Genomic DNA, 18,536 nt, shown 5'->3' with positions numbered 1-18,536 from the left:
TGAGTTCCCAATAAATGCTTCACATGGTGCTGGTTCATTATATTTCCATTTTACAAATTGCATATATGCTTACTTTATAAATGTGTTAAGAGAATGTTACTTTGTAAATGTATCCAAATAAATACGTGAATTCTAATTTAAAAAAACATTCCCATAGTACTCCCTAGAGACCTGTATGCAGACGAATATTCCTGTCTTTTTAATGATGTTCACAGCCAGAATATATGGCCTATATACAGGCGGTTGATCTGTCAATTTTGCCTCTACTACAGCAAAATGACACTGAACTTGCCAATCTTGTCACAGTGATTGCCCCTAGGGAACCCAAACCTGGAGGGGCCCCGGCCCGACGAGAATCCTAAGGTTCTGGGCTTCTCCGGGGCACTCTCGGCGAGCTTCATCGCCTACGTTTTTCGGCTGGGGAAATCGAGACGGGCATCGGGGGTTCCTGGTGCCCATTCTGCGGAGGCCGGGCCGACCCTCGGGGCGCGGCAGCCTGACCCAGCGCCTTTGCGCCGCCCCCCAACCGGCCCGCCCGCCGGCCACAGGATTGAGGAAGTGCGTCTGGGCCCGGCTGGCCGGGGTGCTCGGCTCGGGACGGCGGGGCAGAGTGCAGCGGGACCGCTAGGCCCCGGGCCGCCGCCACAGGTAAGTGCTGCCCGGCTGCCAGCCCGGGGATCCGGGGGCCTCCCGCAGCCCGCGAGCCCCGCCCCGCCGGTGCCCAGGGAGGGTCCGTCCGTCGCCCCGCGCTCCAGGCCCAGCTCCCCGCGGGCCGCGTGCCCGGGCACGGATAGCTTCTGCCTCGTGGCCGCGGGCCACAGCTCAAGAACCGTGGAGATCTCGGGGTGGGGGGGACCCCGCGTCCCATCGCCCGCTGCCTCCGTGGGTGCCCAAACCCCAGCCGGCGGGCGGGGAAGTGTGCACAGCCCGGGCGCGGAACCTGGAACCCAGATAGCCCGGGACGGACAGGACGGGGGGCGGCGGGGAGGAGCCCAGGCCAGAAACCAAAGTAGGGAACGCCAGAGCGGCTGCGGGGTTCTTTTTGCGTTGGAGAAACCCGATCTTTGAACTTGGAGGTGGCGGAAGTTTGAGCGCGAGCGTAAGTGGTGGGAAGAGTCTCGGGACGCGGTGGGGCAGGCAGGCAGCCTGGGGACGCCGGATGCGCCAGCGCGTCTTCCCGTGGTTGGGACACGCTTCTTGACCGGGGGTCGCATATCTGCTGACAGGTAAAAATTGCCATCTCTGTTGCTTGATCCTGCCACCTTCCCTGGCAGGAACACAGGCAGAGATCCTAGGAAGGCTGGGAGTCGTACAAAGGTAGTGATGGAGAATTGAATTGAGGACGTCTAAGGCCCGCTCAATCTGTCCCTTCACAGTTTGAGTTTACTCAAAGACTGAAGCAGTAGAGAAACAGGAACGTGCCCTATGCTCTTAGCAAACCTCTCGCCAAATATACTATTTTAGATGAGTTGGGCACTCACATAACTGTATTAAAGGGAACACAATGTGCACTATTTTGAAAGACTTGAAACACTAAATTCCTTCTCTGATATGGTTTTCATTATCTTTGCTCATGTCCTGGGAGGAAAAAAAAAATTAATAGCATACCAACACTCAGTTTGTCCCTAAAGGGGAATTTAGGGTAGCTAAATCCCAAATCTTTCCCTCCTGCAGATGTGCGCATCTCAGGGAGTCACCATAGTCCACTCAGCAGCTTAGATCAAAATAAAACCCTAAACTAGAAGTTCTCACCAAATTTCCTCATGCCTCAGCACAGTCTTCCACCAAGTCTGGGTAGGTCTGTGGTGAAACGTGCCCCGGTGTTCCTCCTTCTCACTGCCTCTGCCCTTGTGCCTGCTCTCTGTGCCGTCGTCCCCCTCCCTTCTCTCTGTCCAGCACACAGAGAAAAAGTATGGACACAGTTTTAATGGATCAAAATGGATGCGTCCCCCTTTTCATGGAACCTTCAATACCGTTGCCCTCAGCCTCTCTAGTCCAGCTCATTGTCCATCTTTGAGCCTCTGCATTACTGCCTCGTGTCCCTGCACATGGCCTTCCCTGGCCTGGCTCTCTAAATCAACCCTTCCTCTACTACCCCCTTCCTCACCATCTATGCATCTGTTTAACTTCTGCTCAATTACCTCAGGTCTCTACTGGCGCTCCTGGGCAGAGACTGTGTCTGCCATGTTCCTGCGGCATCCTCAGCCCCATAACCTGGCCAGGAGGCACTGGTGTGTAGCGGTAGTTCAGGGTAATAGTAAGTGAATAGCCATACGTGACATGCGGCTTCAGACTCATGGAGCATTTCTGTTCCCCAACCTTCCCATACCTGTCTGGGGTTGAGAACAATATATACATTTGGCCTACAGCTCCATGAAATGTTGACATCTGCAAACTCATGAAAGACATTTTGTGGGTACTAATATTTAGTCAAGGAATGCTTAAAGCACTACACAGGTATTTAAAACCATAGGTCAGGATTCTGAAGGAGGTGCTAGTTGTTGTTCATGAATATTTCCAGCACGCCTTACTTATAAGAATCTTCCAACACTTGCACTGAGAGTCTTGACAAATAACCTGCTCAACACTTGTAGCTTCCCCTGTCAGGAACTTCATGGCAATTACTTACTTTTTTTTTTTGAGTTAGGGTCTCACTCTAGCCCCTGCTGACCTGAAATTCACTAAGTAGTCTCAGAGTGGCCTCGAACTCATGGTGATCCTCTTACTGCTGCCTCCCAAGTGCTGGGATTAAAGGCGTGCGCCACCACACCTGGCCCAGCAATTACTTTCTATGTTTGCCCTCCCCTCCAGCTTCACAAACTGACCAAGTTCACTCTTAACTCAAAAGGTTCAGTGAAAGTGAAAGTTTTTTTTTTTTTCAGACTGAACAAGTTCTTTGTTCTCTTTTTATTAAGCATTTAACTTTATTCACTAGTACAGGTATGAAGAGTTGGCAAAAGGAAATTGGTAATTTTTTAAAAAATATATTAAAACAGTGGCTGAGGAGATGGCTAAGTGGTTAAGAGCGTTTGCCACTTAAGCATGGTAGCCTCTCTGGCCGGAGACTGCCACATTTTACTCCCTAGAACTCATGTAAAAATCTGAGCAGGACACCCACATCAGTCCACAGGGGGTGGTGTTCTTCCAGAGCTCACTGTCAGCAGCTTTGACCAAGTTGAGGGAGAGAGCCTGTTTCCAGGAAAGATGCATGCAGATGAGTGAGGAGGACGCTGGACATTCTCCTCGGGCCTCCTCACTTATGTGCATGGGCAAGTAAGTCTTCATACACGTGCACATACTCCACATCCCCTACATCACACACACCGTGTCCACACACACACCATGAGTTATTAGAGTAATTATTACTGCAGAAAACCCTTTGAAGCCCACTTGAGGATATAGAAAACACACAATTTAACGCCATGGATTGTTCCATTCCTCTACCACTAAGAGACCCAGGAGGGGCAGAAATCTGTTGACCAGCTTGATTGCGTTAATGCTTCTTAAAGTGTCTGCCTTAGGATGTAAGCCAAAAACACAATTTAAAAACTGCTCCCATGGCAAAAATCCTGTTGGTTTAGTGATTTGCAAAAGGAAACTGAAAGGGGAACCAAATGTGCCCGGTGAGCGTTAGTGTACAGTATTTTTAAGATTCTTTTATATGTGTATGTCTAAGTTTAAAACATTATATGGCAAGACACTTATGTTTTGAGAACAAATGTCTTCCATTGGGAATCTTTGATAAGCTATTGGGTGTGCTCACTGGCTGTTTTTAAAGAGTGTTTGAAAGCATATGGCAACTGGGCCTCTCAGTTTGGGATGTTCATGTGAAATTTGGGGTCTTTATTTTATTTTTATTTATTTGAGAGAGAGACAGAGACAGAGAGTGAGGAAAACTGAGAGAGAAAGAGGGAAGAAAGAGAGAGAGAAGGTCATGTCAGGGTCTCCAGCCACTGCAAATGAACTCCAGATGCATGCACTACATTGTGAATCTGGCTTTTCATGGGCACTGGGAAATCAAACCCAGGTCATCAGGCTTGGCCTTTAACTGCTGATCCATCTCTCTAGCCCAGGAGTCTTTAGTTTAAATCAGACTGTCTTGGAACTTTTGCTGTCCTCAGGTTGATTTTCTAAATTGGAGTTTGCAGTTTTAAGGCATTTAAGCAACCTCTGAAGTTTGTTTTGTTTTTCCATGTCCTGTCGTTTTTGGACTTGCTAGGCTTCCCACCTCATGCACATTTCTTTGGATATTCCTGTCTTGGTTCAGAGAGGTGCGGTTCATAAAGAACACTGCTGGGATAGCCCGTCCTCCCTACCTGCTCCTGCCCACGAGAACTCAGCCTGCTGAGCCTCACTTCCAAGCCTGCCTGCTTGCTTGCTGTCTTTCTTTCTTTTCTTATGTGTGCATACACATGTTTGTGTGTGTGCAAGTGCATGAGTGGGCAGCTATGGGTGCATATGTGTACACGTGTGTGGAAGCAGAGGACATTATTACGTGTGGTTCCTCAGGCACCGTTCACCTTTTTTTAATAAAACAGTATCTCTCACTGGCCTGGAGTTCACCAAGTAAGCTAGTCTGGCTGGCCAGCAAGCTCCAGGGATCCTTGTATCTCTGCCTCCTCAGTGATGGGATTACAGGCATGTACCACCGTGCCTGGCATTTCACATGGGTTCCGGGGCTCAAACTCAGGTCCTCATGCTTGAAAAACAAGTACTTTTCTCAGTGAGCCATCTGCCTGGTCAATTTCCAAGTTTTTAAGCGGAGGAATTATGAGTGTTTACCAGTGTTGTTCTATAGCTTGCTTAGTGTCTGCACTGTTCGTGGCAACTTCTAGGACCTGCATGCTGCGACGCAGTGATATTCTGAGTGCATTCATCCAAGAAGAGGTGGGAGGCCCTCCTGACATCCCACCCTCCCGTGCTATTTTTGTAGGTGATGGCCATAACAGCCCTTATTTGCATTCTTCTAGCGGTCCTGCGAGGCAGGGCAATGGGGGAGGTAGAGGGACTGTGGGTCTATTTTTTAACAAATGAGAAAACTGAGAATTAAAAGTTTTAGTTAGAAGTCACACTGCTAATTTGTCACAGAAGCCATCCACACCATGCTTCTACCTCCATGGAATGCCTAAGGCGTTACTTAGAGGACTGAGTTGTTTGTTGTTGTGATTTGGGGTTATGTGCTCACTTCCTATTTTGGAGTTGTCTCGGTGCCTGTAGCCCTGTACTTGGTAGATAGGATAAACTACAGGAATGCTGGCTAGTACCTTCCTATCCTACAGCTGTTCTGTGCCAGCCCTGAGCCAGGCCTTCAGGACAGTTCTAGTCCTTTCATCAACAAAGTGGGATGCAGCCGGGCATGGTGGCGCACACCTTTAATCCCAGCACTTGGGAGGCAGGGGTAGGTGGATCACCGTGAGTTCAAGGCCACCCTGAGAGTATATAGTGAGTTCCAGGTCAGCCTGGACTAGTGTGAGGCCCTACCTCAAAACAAACAAACAAACAAGAAAAGTGGGATGCTCACTCATGTGTGGGAGCTCCCGTCTCAGTGGAGATCCAGCATGGAAGAGCAGCCCTTGGGCCTCAGGAGTTTGTCAAAACCTACTTAGTTTTAGGAGAGTATTACTCTACTTGGCACCACTTCAGGCCTGATAATTCACCCATAAGTTAGTTAGCAACACCTCTGATCTTCATGCGCTGCATGCCTGTGGCAACTCCCCCTACCTGCCACACAAGTTGTAACAACCCAAGGTGTCTCCAGACATTGCCTAATGTTCCCCTGGAGAAAGGCAACATTTGTAGGGCTAAGTTCTGCCAACTTCAAAAGCTCAGACGAACTTGACTTCATAATCAGTAACAATTCCTTCCAGACCCGATTTCTTTAAGAGTGTGGCCTGGCTGCCTTTTTGGGCTCATATGCCTGCCCTGGGCATTCATACCCATCTGTCCTGGATAAAGGGAGGACCTTGTATTGTGATCAACCATGTGCTTGCTCTATCCAGACTAGAGTGTGAGCCCTGAGGGGAGGAGCCTTACTTGGCTGTGTTGATGGTACAGGAACTGCACAGGGTGTCATGTCATGTAAGGGACAGTGGATGTGTAGAGAAATTCAGGATTTCTTCTCAGGGAAAAACTCTCTGAGCCAGGGTTGAGATCATAGATGGGATTCTCTGTCCTTTCACTGTCCCCATCTGACAGGCTTGGCCACACAGATCATGAAGAAATATGGAAAGGAGAAGGGAATATCCATGGAAATAGTAAATATTTTCAGGAACTTGCTAGAGAAGATTTGATTTTAAAACTTTCTCATTTGATGTTGTCTTTTACCACCAGAATGCTCCGCCATGACTGGGTGTCCACACTTTAAACCACAGGGGAGGTGGAAGTGGTGACAACGGACCTGCCTTTGAGTGCGGCCACCCGGAGGTTGATGGCTGGCATGTCTTGGAGACCACCCAGCATGTACTGGTGTGTAGGACCAGAGGGATCTGCTGTGTGTCCAGGACGCACCATGGAGACCCTGAATGGTAAGGGCACAGGGTTGGGTGGGGTCTGCCATGCTTGACCTAGGAAGAGTTTAAGATAACTTAAGAACAGGCATTTTCAGCCAAAGGAAATGAAATAGTGGTTATTTGTGTGTGTGTGTGGGGGGGGTGTTGTCATAAAATGTGTCTAGGAAGCCTTACTTAAATTCCAGAAATTGAGTGGCTGTGTACAAAACTTATTGTCATCCTAAAGACCTTAAACATGAGGCATCATGTTATGTTGGATATAGGACTGTTTTGAAACAGGGATTTGTCTTTGTTTGTAAAAATAATATCAGTTTATTAAAAAAATTGAGAAGAAAAAAAGGAAAGTAGAAAAAAGACACTCAGAGTCCCACTACCCCAAACAGAAGCACTAGCCTGGAAATTCTTGTTTTGTTTTGTTTTGTTTTTTCAAGGTTGGGTCTCGTTCTAGCCCAGGCTGAGCTGGAATTCACTATGTAGTCTCAGGGTGGCCTTGAACTCATAGCAATCCTCCTACCTCTGCCTCTTGAGTGCAGGAATTAAAGGTGTGTGCCACCATGGCTGGCTGGAAATTATTTTCATGTGGTTCTCTGTGACTAAGGGACTTTGTTTTAGCTCTTATATTTATAAGGCCCATACAATTCTATGTTTTTTTCTTTTACTAACCTTCTATTAATGGCTTGTAATAAGTTGCTACCTAATTCATGTGATTAAGTAAAACATCATTTGCATGGGAGCACTAAGTGAAATTATTTATATAATCCCTAATTTCCTATTGGACTTGTGGGCTGCTTCTTCTAATTGTTTCTCATTCCAAAAGCACTATTTTCTCTGTTTGCATATATGGTTTCCAAGTTATTTCCAAAAAACAGATTTCTAAAGGTCAGATTACCGGGTTTGAACATTTCAATGATTTTCTTTGAGACCTACATCTCTTTTAATATAAACAAACTGTCACTGATGTTGTTAATAATAAATATTTGCTAATTTCTTAGTACATACCAGGTTCTAGGTTCAGAACTGTATCAAGTAATCTCACTTAATACTCACAGTGGTCTGTGAAAATAGTGTGTGTGTCTTCGCGTTGGAGATCAAACTCAGGCCCTTGCATCTGCCAGGCAAGAGCTCTACCACTGAGCTATGTCCCCATTTCTAGAATGGTGCTTTTATTTTATTTTATTTTTTAAATTTTATTTCTACTATATAGCTGAGGATTGTGAGCATGAGACAGGTCAAGAAAGCTGTTAAAGGTCAACAGCTCATCAAGTATAGAAATAAAAAAAAAGAATTTTTCTTTTTTCTTTTCTTTCTTTCTTTCTTTCTTTTTTCTGAGGTAGTGTCTCCCTATATCTCTGGCTGACCTGGAATTCACTATGTAATCTCAGGGTGGCCTCAAACTTACGGCGATCCTCCTACCTCTGCCTCCTGAGTGCTGGGATTAAAGGTGTGTGCCACCATGCCCAGTTATTTTTATTTTTTAGAGAGGGCCTCAGCCAATGAAATCAAACTCCACATGCATGCATCACCAGGCATATGCAACCTGTGCTTGCCTCTCACCTATGTGTGTCTGGCTTATGTGGAATCTGGAGAGCCGAACATGGGTCCTTAGGCTTCACAGGCAAGACCCTTAACCGCTAAGCCATCTCTCCAGCCCAGAACTCCTTTTGATCCGTGTCTGATCATCCCTACAGCTATCATTCATAAATAGTAGAATGTCATTAAGAGTTTGAGAAAGCCCACGTGGTGGGTTTGAGAGGCCCACATATTGAGTACTAGGGCTCAAACTCTGCTCCCCACGCTTGTTCAGCAAGCACTCTGAGCCACTGAGCCATCTTCCCGGCACAGAGACTATTTTGTAAGAAAGTATTGAATGTCACGTGCAATTTATCAAATACTGTACTGAAAGTGAAAAGCAGGTCATGTGGATATACTTTTGCACCATTGTGATGCCAAAAAATTCATAAGTGAAAGACATCATAAGTCAGAAACCATCTGTATACGCCAAGACCAGGGGCAATGTCTAGTGATGTTGAAAGGGTTGTGTAATCCCTCACTCCAGGTGGAATGTACCAACACTGCGCTTTGCTTATCTTTATTCCTTATGTTTTCTGCAACATGTCACCTTCATTTTCTGGCTCATATTACTTTTACAACAAGAATAATGATATTTCAAGTGCTTGTTTTAGTTTTGCAGTGTTGGGGACTACATTCAGGGCCTTGTGCATGCTAGGCAGGCCCTTTACCACTGGGTTACATCTCCAGCCTAGCAGGCTGTTTGTAATTGTTGCTTCTTTAAGTGCTTATGTTTCATGATTGCAATCTAACTTGCACACCTTGTAGCTCACATCTGAGGTCATATTTGTTTCTCTGCCTTCTCTCTCCTTAAAGTCTTTCTGGAGCAAATGGGAACATTTCATTCAATTCACTTGCAATGGAGACCTCCCTCATCAGGTCCACCTTCAGGCTTGGGGTGTCCCTGGGATGGTTGTCTGTCCCCAAAGGTGTTTCATTCCTTCTTACATCCTCCTCAAACTGCCAAAATCCTGGAGAGCCTGACTTCTCAGCTCCCTTCACCCACAGAAATCCACCAGCCTCATTTCAGGGTAGACTGTTCCAGAACTGCTTCCCAGCTATACTTAAGAAATGTGGACTCTCAGAAGGAAAGCAATGATTCTCAAATTATACGTGTGTACCTTTTAAAAATCCCTACCATGTAACATGTTTAAAAATGTCCAAATTTTCATTATATTTACAAGAATGGTTTTGTAAAAGCCCCAAGCTTTAGCAAAACACATTTTCCACTTTGGATTTTTTGGTTATATTATCTTACATTTTGTGTTTGTGTACTAGGTGTTTCTGTCCACACTCCGCACCTGGTTTCATACTCTCATCTTGTGTGTGTTTAGAGTGGTTCGTCCTTTTGTAGCGCATGCATGTGGTACTGTCTGACAAGTGGCGTCATGCCAGTGGCCTGTGTGTGCCAACCATGCGTCATTGCAGCAGTGAGCTCCCCTGGGGGGCAGGAGGAATGTTTAGAAAACCCTGATGGGGTTCAAGTGTTCTGGATGGAGAAGGAGGTCTGGGAGTTACTGTGCCAGGGCTGCTGGACAGACTCCTTTGACAAACATGTCATTAGACATTCTTCTGTATGTCTCACACCATCCAGAGTGGGAAAACCTGCTCTGCCAGTTGTGAGAGGCTCTTGGGAAAGTAGAGCAGTGAAAAAACTTCCAGTTAATTCATATTCTCCTGGACTGTGGAAGGTGGAGGTGGTCTGCTGGGACCCCTACTTCTATATGAGGGCCCTAGCCTCAGCCTTATAAAGCTAGACCCAGCTTCCTGCCTCTCAAAACACTATCTGTTGGACCAAGCATGGAACAAAGAAGAAGGAACATTCCAGAGACTCTTCAAATTTCAGGTTGTTACATTGCTATTTGAAATGTTCTTTTAAATTTTTTCTTCCTTTTGCTTTTAAAAATCTGTATTAAGAATCTGACTTTATAATATACAAACCACATGGCTTTCTCAAGGGGGCCTCTTGTTGACTTCCAGAAATAGAGGGAGGAAATAGACTGAATTAGGAAGGTGCCCCTAGGGTGTTAACCTATCTTTCCCCCAGACCACCATAGGAGATCCTCCAAGGGCATTAAGGAGCAAGCCACATCTTTAACCTGCTTCTCACATTGGCACTCATGTTGGCATCCTGGTATGCTTGCTGGCCTGTGGGGGTGGGTGTCGTGCATGGATGGACCGGGCTTTTCTAAGTAGATGACCATGGTGTGTGGAGCACGCTGGGCCTCTTCAAGAAGATTGCCCAGGGTTGAGGATGGAAGCCCTCACTGAGTGTGCAAGGGGAAGAGTGGCCGAGAGATGCCCTGGTTGGTAGGAGACACTCATCCATGCAGGTGGTAGTTAACCCAGCTGTGCTTCATGCCACATGATGCCAAGTGCAGCTACACAAGCTCTGGGCTTGGTGAGGCTTATAATATTAACCTTAATCTGAAGCTTTAGGATTTCACTGAACTAGTTATTGGTCCAGAACATACTTACTAGGCTTTCTGTTAGGAGGAGAATGCTGTGGGGGTCCATTCTGGGGTCTTTGCATCTAACTCCACCCAGTGAGGCAGATTAGAATCCCTTAAGCTCTTTCTTGAGTAGCCAAAAGCTGATGCCTTGCTCTCCCTGATAACAGCCAACGCCTTGCCCTACCAGCAGGTTCCTTCTGAGGCTAAGTGGTCCTGCTGCTTTGAAGGGCAGTCCTGGCAACTTGACTCATCCCACTTGGATATCGCTTGATCTTTTCTGCACGTAGACCTCTCTGGGGACTAATCCATAAACCTGCACTTGGGTGCAAGGAAGTGGCCCCACAAATCCAAACTGCTATGAGTGGATTCTGGGGAGCACCCCAGCTCACGTCCCCCCATTCTGGGTGGTCAGAGCGTGAAGGCAGTGGTTTGCTGAAAGCCTCAGCCTTTACTCTTCCCACTTTTCCTTCACCGTGCCTCACCCTCCCCACCTTCCATACCCTATACTTGCTCCCTGGTGTGGCTCCCCTTGTGTGAGGTGGGCATCCCTCCCTGATGGCCGCTATGTGGGGGAAAGGGCAGCCCAGGCCCACCCTGCACACCCTCACCAGCCACCAGAGGTTCTCTTTGCAGGTTCTTCTCCCCAGAAAGAGGCCTGTGGCCTGAGCAGAGAGATAGTAGCCTGGACATCGCCAGATCCCTGTGCAGAGGAGCAAGGATTTTCATACCTCTGTCCAGCTTCCTGCTCCATATAAGTCAGACATTGAAGGCACCATAATGAAGGACTTCTTAATGAAATTCTTTATTCCTCTGGGAATGGACCCCTTACCCAATGACATACAAACCTAAACTCTCGTGTATGAATGTCACAACACATTTGGTGGAACCCTGATGAGTGAAAATGAATAATCCATACTGATTACCTTGCCTAACACTGACTTAATATAAGATATTTTACTTTACAGTGGTGTGAAAGTGATAATGCATATGGTAAGAGCTATACTTAGGCTTTTGATCTTTTTTCTGCATTTTGGATTTCTGAGTCAAGTCTCACTAAACATGTTGGGCAGCAACTGTGAGCCTCAGCTCCCGGTCAGCCACACAGTCACAAGGAAAACACCCGACACTGCACAGCAGGCTGTGTTGCTAGGCTGGGATGTTCTCTAGCTTGGGCGCATTCAATGCATTTTCCACTCATCATATTAATGACTTATGGGGAATTATCAGGACATGACTCCTTCATAAGTTGAGGAGCATGTATGTTCTTTTGAGCTGTAAGTTCCGCATCCTTTACTGCCCAGGCTGTGCCCATGTCCAGTCTGCCTAGATTCCACTTAACACTCATACTGTCCATGGTGACATTTGTCACTAAAAAAAAAAAGAAGAGCAGAATAATCCAAAATAGAAACATTCATCTCAAGTCATAAGCTCCTTTCTGAGCTTATAACTGTGAAGTTGTGGAAAAAATCACACATTAGTTGGAAATCACATTTTCAACTGTAACAAGTTTTAGGGCTATAGCTCATGTACTAATTCTCGCTCAGATTGTATCTGATGGCCTTTCTTCTCAGCTCTCTTCCATCATCCACTACCCAGGAGCATGCTGCCAAGAGTTTTCACAAAATCACTTTTTTTTTTTTTAAATTTTTTATTTATTTATTTGAGAGCGATAGACACAGTGAGAAAGACAGAGGGAGAGAGAGAGAGAGAATGGGTGCGCCAGGGCTTCCAGCCTCTGCAAACGAACTCCAGATGCATGCACCCCCTTGTGCATCTGGCTAACGTGGGACCTGGGGAACCGAGCCTCGAACCGGGGTCCTTAGGCTTCACAGGCAAGCGCTTAACCGCTAAGCCATCTCTCCAGCCCTCACAAAATCACTTTTTAGGAGAGCCAAGAAGAGAATATTTAATATGTCTGTGGCACTCTGAACTTCTCAGATTTGATGATTTTAAAGGCATTGAGAATTAATAGTCTGTTATTTTAAATATAGAATTATGTGATGATATAGAATTTGGGGTTGGAATTTGAATACATAATGGCAAGAATGCTGCTAAAGTTCTGTCAGTAACTTGTTTTGGCCTTGAGATGGTTGAGATGGTCGTGTGAGCACGCAGAGCCAAGAAGGTGGTCACAGGTGGAAGACTCAAGGTCTGGCTCTGCAGTGGTGTTGGCTGGGAGAAGTTGGGGAGGTAGAGCCAGGCTTCTCAGGGTGTCCCACCCCCTGCCTCAGCTGCCTGGCTCAGAGGGCACCAGTGAGTGACTGCTCATGCCTCTTCCAAGCTAAAAGATAAATAACTACCCAACAGTGGGCAGGGGCAGTGTCCAGCTGCTCCCTGAAGGTTAAAAAGAAAAGATATCTATGTGATTCCACATGTTCCCATAGCAGACTGGGATGACATGAGAAAAACCACAATGACTGGCTGGTCACTGGTAGCTAATGGTGTTTTCTTCCCCACTTCTTGACTCACATGTGCATACACACTCACAGATATGCAGATACTTGCATGTGGAGGTCAGAGGACAACTTTTGGACATCAGTCCTCACCTTACACAACAGTGAGGGTTGCTTATTGATTTTTTTTTTTTTTTAATTTTCAAGGCAGGGATAGCCCAGGCTGACCTGGATTTCACTATGTGTCTCAGGCTGGTCTTGAACTCACAGTGATCATCCTACCTCTGCCTCCTGAGTGGTGGGATTAAAGGTGTGCACCACCACATCCGGCTGTTATTGCTCTTATTAACAGTTTGACAAACTAGTTGGCCCATGAGCTTCAGTGGGTTCTCTCTCTCCTTTTTAACTTTCATGAACCTTTCTATAGGACTATATCATGGGTTGGCTATGATCCTATCAGGTTATATTCCTATATTCCTTCTCCCCTGCCCCCTTTCCCCTGGGGCCCTCCTCAGTTGGGCTGTGTTAACTGTGGGATCATGAATGCACCAGTCAATCTCTATGGGAGTGAACAATGCCTCAGAATACTTCTTTCCTCCCTGTGGCTCTTATATTTTTCTGTCCCCTCTTCTGCAATGTTCCTTGAGCCTGTGTCTCCTTTTTGGTTGATCTCTCTGTAACCTCTGGATTTCTGCTTTGATGAGTTTGGAGTGTCCTCAGTGTCTATCTCCATCTCCATGGAGATGGTTGTCAGGCTAACAGTGAGAGTAACACTTCTTCTACTTCTTCTTTGATGTCTCCTGGGCCCTGGCAGATGTGATAGAGGTGGCTTGACTCGTGTTAGGCAGTCTGTCTCATGCTAGGCAGTTGGCTATTTTTCTTGTCATGTTGATGGATCTTGGTTCCCCCTGGTTTCCTCTAGAGGATTCTTCCTATCTCCACCTCCCTAGGTGTGCTGGAATTACAGAAGTCCACCACAGCTTCTAGCTTTGAACCTGGGGTGCAGAGGTGGGAGGAAGAACTGCTTCAGGATTTGGAGAGTCCCTTGTTCCCTGATGTGGCTTGACTCGTTGTTGTGTTACCTGGTTTTTCCTTTTGTCACCTACTGAAGGTCTTGGGATCTCCCTGCAGGTGTGTTGTTGCAGTCAAGTTCACATTGCTGGTAGAAATCACCCAACTAAGAGCAGCTTGTGGGGGGAAAAAAGAGGTTTATTGTAGCTTACAGTCTGGAGGGGGAAACTCCAAGATGGCAGGGGAAAACAATGGCAAGAGCAGAGAGTGGACATCACCTCCTGGCCAACATCAGGTGGACAACGGAAACAAGAGAGTGTGCCAAACACTAGCAAGGGGGAGCGGGCTTTAACACCCATAAGCCTACCCCCAACAATATACCATCTTCAGGAGGCTTTAATTTCCAATTGCCATTAACTGGGGAACCTAGCATCCAGAACCCAGTTAATGGGGGACACCTGAATCAAACCACCACATGTGTCCTTCTGAAATTTTGTAGCAAGCAAGTTGACTGAGGGTCAGTTTTTATTTATACTAGTTGTCAGTGGGTAGGCCAAGCCTGTGTTCCTTTCAAACCTGGAATTTTTTTCATAATTTCTTTGATCATATTTTCTCCTTTGCTCTCTTTTTTGTCTGTTTTTGTGGCAGTTCTGTTAGTTAAGGTATATGCCACTTCTCTTTCCTTTCATATTTTCTAACTCCTTTTTTTCATGAAATTTGAAAGAATTCCTTGAGTCTCTCTTTTAGCCCCTCGTTTGAACATTTCATTGTGGCACTTAATTTAATTTAATTTTATCTATTTCTCTATTTACATATTTTTGGCATCTCACTCTGCACCCCAAGCTAGACTGAAACTCGTCATGTAGCTTAGGCTTATCTAGAACTCATGCCTGTCCTCCTGCCTCAGCCTCCCCAGTCCTGGAATTCTAGGCATGAGACACCACACCCAACTTGACACTTATCTTCAATTTCCAAAATCTCTTTCCTGTTCTTTGTTGTTTCTTTTTATATATTCTATTCCTTTGTTATGTGTAATAATGTCTTTAATTCATCAAGGAACCCTAATCGGCATTCATTTTAAGTGTCCATTATTTTAGTGTTTTCTCAGTTATTTTTATCTTGTAAATGTTAGGTGTGTTTATTATAAAAATAGATTTGCACAGCTGACTTATAGGCAGATTAAAGAGCAGCTTCTGACCATGCTAAAAGATGGTAGGAGCATGGCAGCAGGAAAGGGCATCATCCTTGGCACTTGTTTTTGAGGTCCTCATGAGTGAGCTGTGTCTGAGTCTGGCTGTTGCTTTGTCTCCGCTAAGTCAGCATCCCCAGCACTCATCCATTGGTGATGAATTCTGTTCTAGACTCTGAGAACATTGCAGGTGTGTGGCTTCTGCTCTTCGGATCTTCTCATTGTACCATAAAAAATAGACAGCAAAGGGCAGGAGCAACCAGAGAGCGATACTCAGCAAATGCAAGTCGATGGAGCAGGTTCAAATGCTGAAGGCACAGCACGAGGCCATTTTAAATTGTTATTGGATGTCTATATCCATTCTGTGATACTATAACAGAACACTTGGCACCAAGTCATTAATTTAAAAAAAAAAAAGTTTGACTCACAATTCTGGTGACTGGAAGGTACAAACAAGCTGTCACATAGGGGAGCAATTACACAACAAGAGAGGAAGCAAGAGAGTAAAAGGCCAAGTTCACTCTCCAATAACATCTCCTCTCTGGGAACCAGTCCTCTTCTCTGAACCCCAGCTGCGCTAGGCGACTAACACCCATCCCTTCACCGTGGATTAACGGCTCCATCACTTCCCACCAGGCCCCATCTCTGAGAGGCCCCACAACCTTTCAATGCCATTGCTGTGGGAAATTGAGCCTCGATGTGAGTTTTGGTGGGGACAAACCAGAAGTGAGCCATGGTATTGGATAGATGTTGGCATTTAGTTAGATCTGTGGCAGGTAACATTGATGTTCAGATCGGCTGTGTTGACTGGAAGTAGAGAGCCCGAGGGAGGTAGTAAGAATATTCCTTGAACAGATAAAAATGTGCCCATTCACTGCACCCTGTGTCAGAGCCTGCAATGAACTGGACTCTGGGAAACTCATTCACATAATGCCTATACTCCAAGGAGGAAACACAGTAAACAAGAACTTGTTAGCTCAGTGTAACACTTCATGATTTCCTAGGTTTGTCTGAGTAGGGCTCAGCTGGGTGGTTCTGCTGGCTTCACCCACATATCACCGTGCCTCCATGTGCCTCCATGTAACTTCTTTCTCTTCCACATGTCCTCTTGTCACGCAGGCACATAGCCCAAGCTTCCTGACAGCGACATCTCTTCCCGTGTTACGTGGCAGGAGCTTCTAGGCCTTCATAAGCGTAGGCCCAGAACTTCTGCCATCTCCCATCAGTTAAAACATGTCAAAAAGTAAGTTCAGATTCGACCGAGGCAGGAAAAAGGCTCCTGCTAATGGGAAGAATGGCAAAAGCTGGTGGCTATTTTTTTTAAGCATTTGTATGGGTGTGGTGTGCATGCTTGTGTGTCTGTGTACATGTGTGTGTGTGCGTGTGTGTACATCTGAAAACGTGTATGGCTGTGTGGGGGGGCACAGGTTTGATGCAGGGTGTCTTCCTTTGTCACTGTTCACATCATTTAACTGACACAGCGTTTCATGAATGAACACGGGGCTGTCTAACTAGCAGCTTAGCCCCAGGGATCTTTGTCTCCATTTTCCTCATGCACAGATTCAGTCAACTAAAGATCAAAAATGTCTTTTAAGAAATTATGTCTTGGGCTGGAGAGGTGGCTCAACAGTTAAAGTGCTTGCCTGCAAAGCACTAAGGACCCAGGTTTGGTTCTCCAGTACCCATGTAAAGCCAGATGCACAAGGTGGCACATGAATCTAGAATTTGTTTGCAGTGGCTAAAGACCCTGGCACACTCATTCCCCTTCTCTCTCATCAATAAGTAAAATAAAGTTATATCTGTACTAAAGCTGTAAAGACTTTTTTTATGTTTATTTATTTATTTGAAAGTGACAGACAGAGAAAGAGGGGGAGAGAGAGAGAGAGAGAGAGAGAGAGAGAGAGAGAGAGAGAGAGAGAGAATGGGCACTCCAGGGCCTCCAGCCACTGCAAATGAACTCCAGACGCATGTGCCCCCTTGTGCATCTGGCTAACGTGGGTCCTGGGGAGTCGAGCCTCGAACCGGGGTCCTTAGGCTTCACAGGCAAGCACTTAACCGCTAAGCCATCTCTCCAGCCCTGTAAAGACTTTTTGATATTACATCTAAAAACAATGTAGCGGCTCTTTTTTTGCTTTTCCTTCATCTGTGTGTGTGTGGGGGGGGGGTCACACACATGCCACACTGCATGCTTCTGGAGGTCAGAGGACAACCTTGCAGTGTTGGTTCTTGCCTCCTACCTTGTTTGAGACAGGGCATCTCTTTTTCTTAGTTTTTATTTAGTTATTTATTCTTTTGCTGCTGTTGCAAATACAACTAGCTGGTCCATGAGCTTCAGGATTCACCTGACTCTGCCTCCCATTGCCATAGGTGCATTGGGATGACAGACTGTGCACTGCTTGTGTCCAGCTTTACCTGTTTTGGGGATCTGAACTCTGGCTATCAAGCTTGTGCAGCAAGCACTTTTAACCACTAAGCCCTCTCCCTTACCCCTAGTATGACAACTCTTTACACAGCATTTATATCCTGCTGGTTAAAAATTGTCCTGAGAGATTGAAAGTACACTGGAAGATGTGCATAGGTTCTAGGCAAATGCTGTATGTTATATAAAATACTTCCATATCCATGGCATGTGGTGTCCATGAGAGTCCTAGAATCTAGTTCTGCAGATGCCAGGGGATGGCTTTATGTATCACATTGTCCAAGAACCATCATCGATGTTCTGTGTACTGAGGTCTTGAAGCCTTTGCTACATAGACCTGGTGTGTTTATTGGTAGATTGGTTTTTCAACTGTTGATTCTTTATCTGTGTAGTCAAACTTGCTGCTTCTCCAGTTGATTTTGGTTACACATTTTCCTGAGTGGTCATATATTTAATCAATATATTGTCATGTCTTCGCATAAAGTTCATAGTGACATCAGGATTTTTAAATATACATTGTAGCTATTATTCCTTTCTCATAGATTAAACCATACTCTTGACATAAATTCAAAAGTATGACAGAGAACACAGTGAAACCTGTCTTCCCACCCCCATCCTATCTTCTAGCTGTTCTCTCTTCCAAAGAATTGACAAATACTTAGTTTCCCCTTTTTATTTTTTACCTCATAAACCACAGTGTCTTAGGCCTAGTATCACAGTGGTTCTTTTCCCTTTTATAAAGCTTTAGCCTATTAAAAAATGTTAAATGTTATGTTTTATCTTAGCTTTAAGTACATATATCCATATATATGCATTAACACATATATTACATAAATAATATATAATAATATATAATAATGTATTACTGCCACCACACATATGTATATAATGGAAGTTTTAAGCATATTACAAAATTAAACAGACTATGATGCATCTCATTTGCCCATTACTCAAATTCAGCTATTGTTACTTGTGACAATCTTGAAAAGTTTC

General features: G+C 45.5%; 1 protein-coding gene across 3 annotated transcripts in view; it reads left to right on the top strand.

Moving 5' to 3' along the window:
• Positions 1-554: 554 nt before the first annotated feature.
• Lrrk1 (leucine rich repeat kinase 1) overlaps positions 555-18,536 on the top strand; it is a 160,853-nt gene continuing 142,871 nt past the window's right edge. For 2 of the 3 annotated variants that reach the window (XM_045145172.1, XM_004658145.2), the window contains exons 1-2: positions 555-648; positions 6,331-6,524. In XM_045145172.1, the coding sequence (XP_045001107.1) occupies positions 6,428-6,524 (97 nt within the window). In that variant the 5' untranslated portion in view covers positions 555-648; positions 6,331-6,427. Of the gene's footprint in view, positions 649-1,141; positions 1,227-6,330; positions 6,525-18,536 lie in introns of those variants that run through there. The other variant, XM_045145171.1, reaches the window with a different exon arrangement.

This window comes from Jaculus jaculus, chromosome 3 (assembly GCF_020740685.1).
Source record: "Jaculus jaculus isolate mJacJac1 chromosome 3, mJacJac1.mat.Y.cur, whole genome shotgun sequence".
Taxonomy (NCBI): Eukaryota; Metazoa; Chordata; class Mammalia; order Rodentia; family Dipodidae; genus Jaculus; species Jaculus jaculus.
This window is presented reverse-complemented; position numbering and strand designations above follow the sequence as displayed.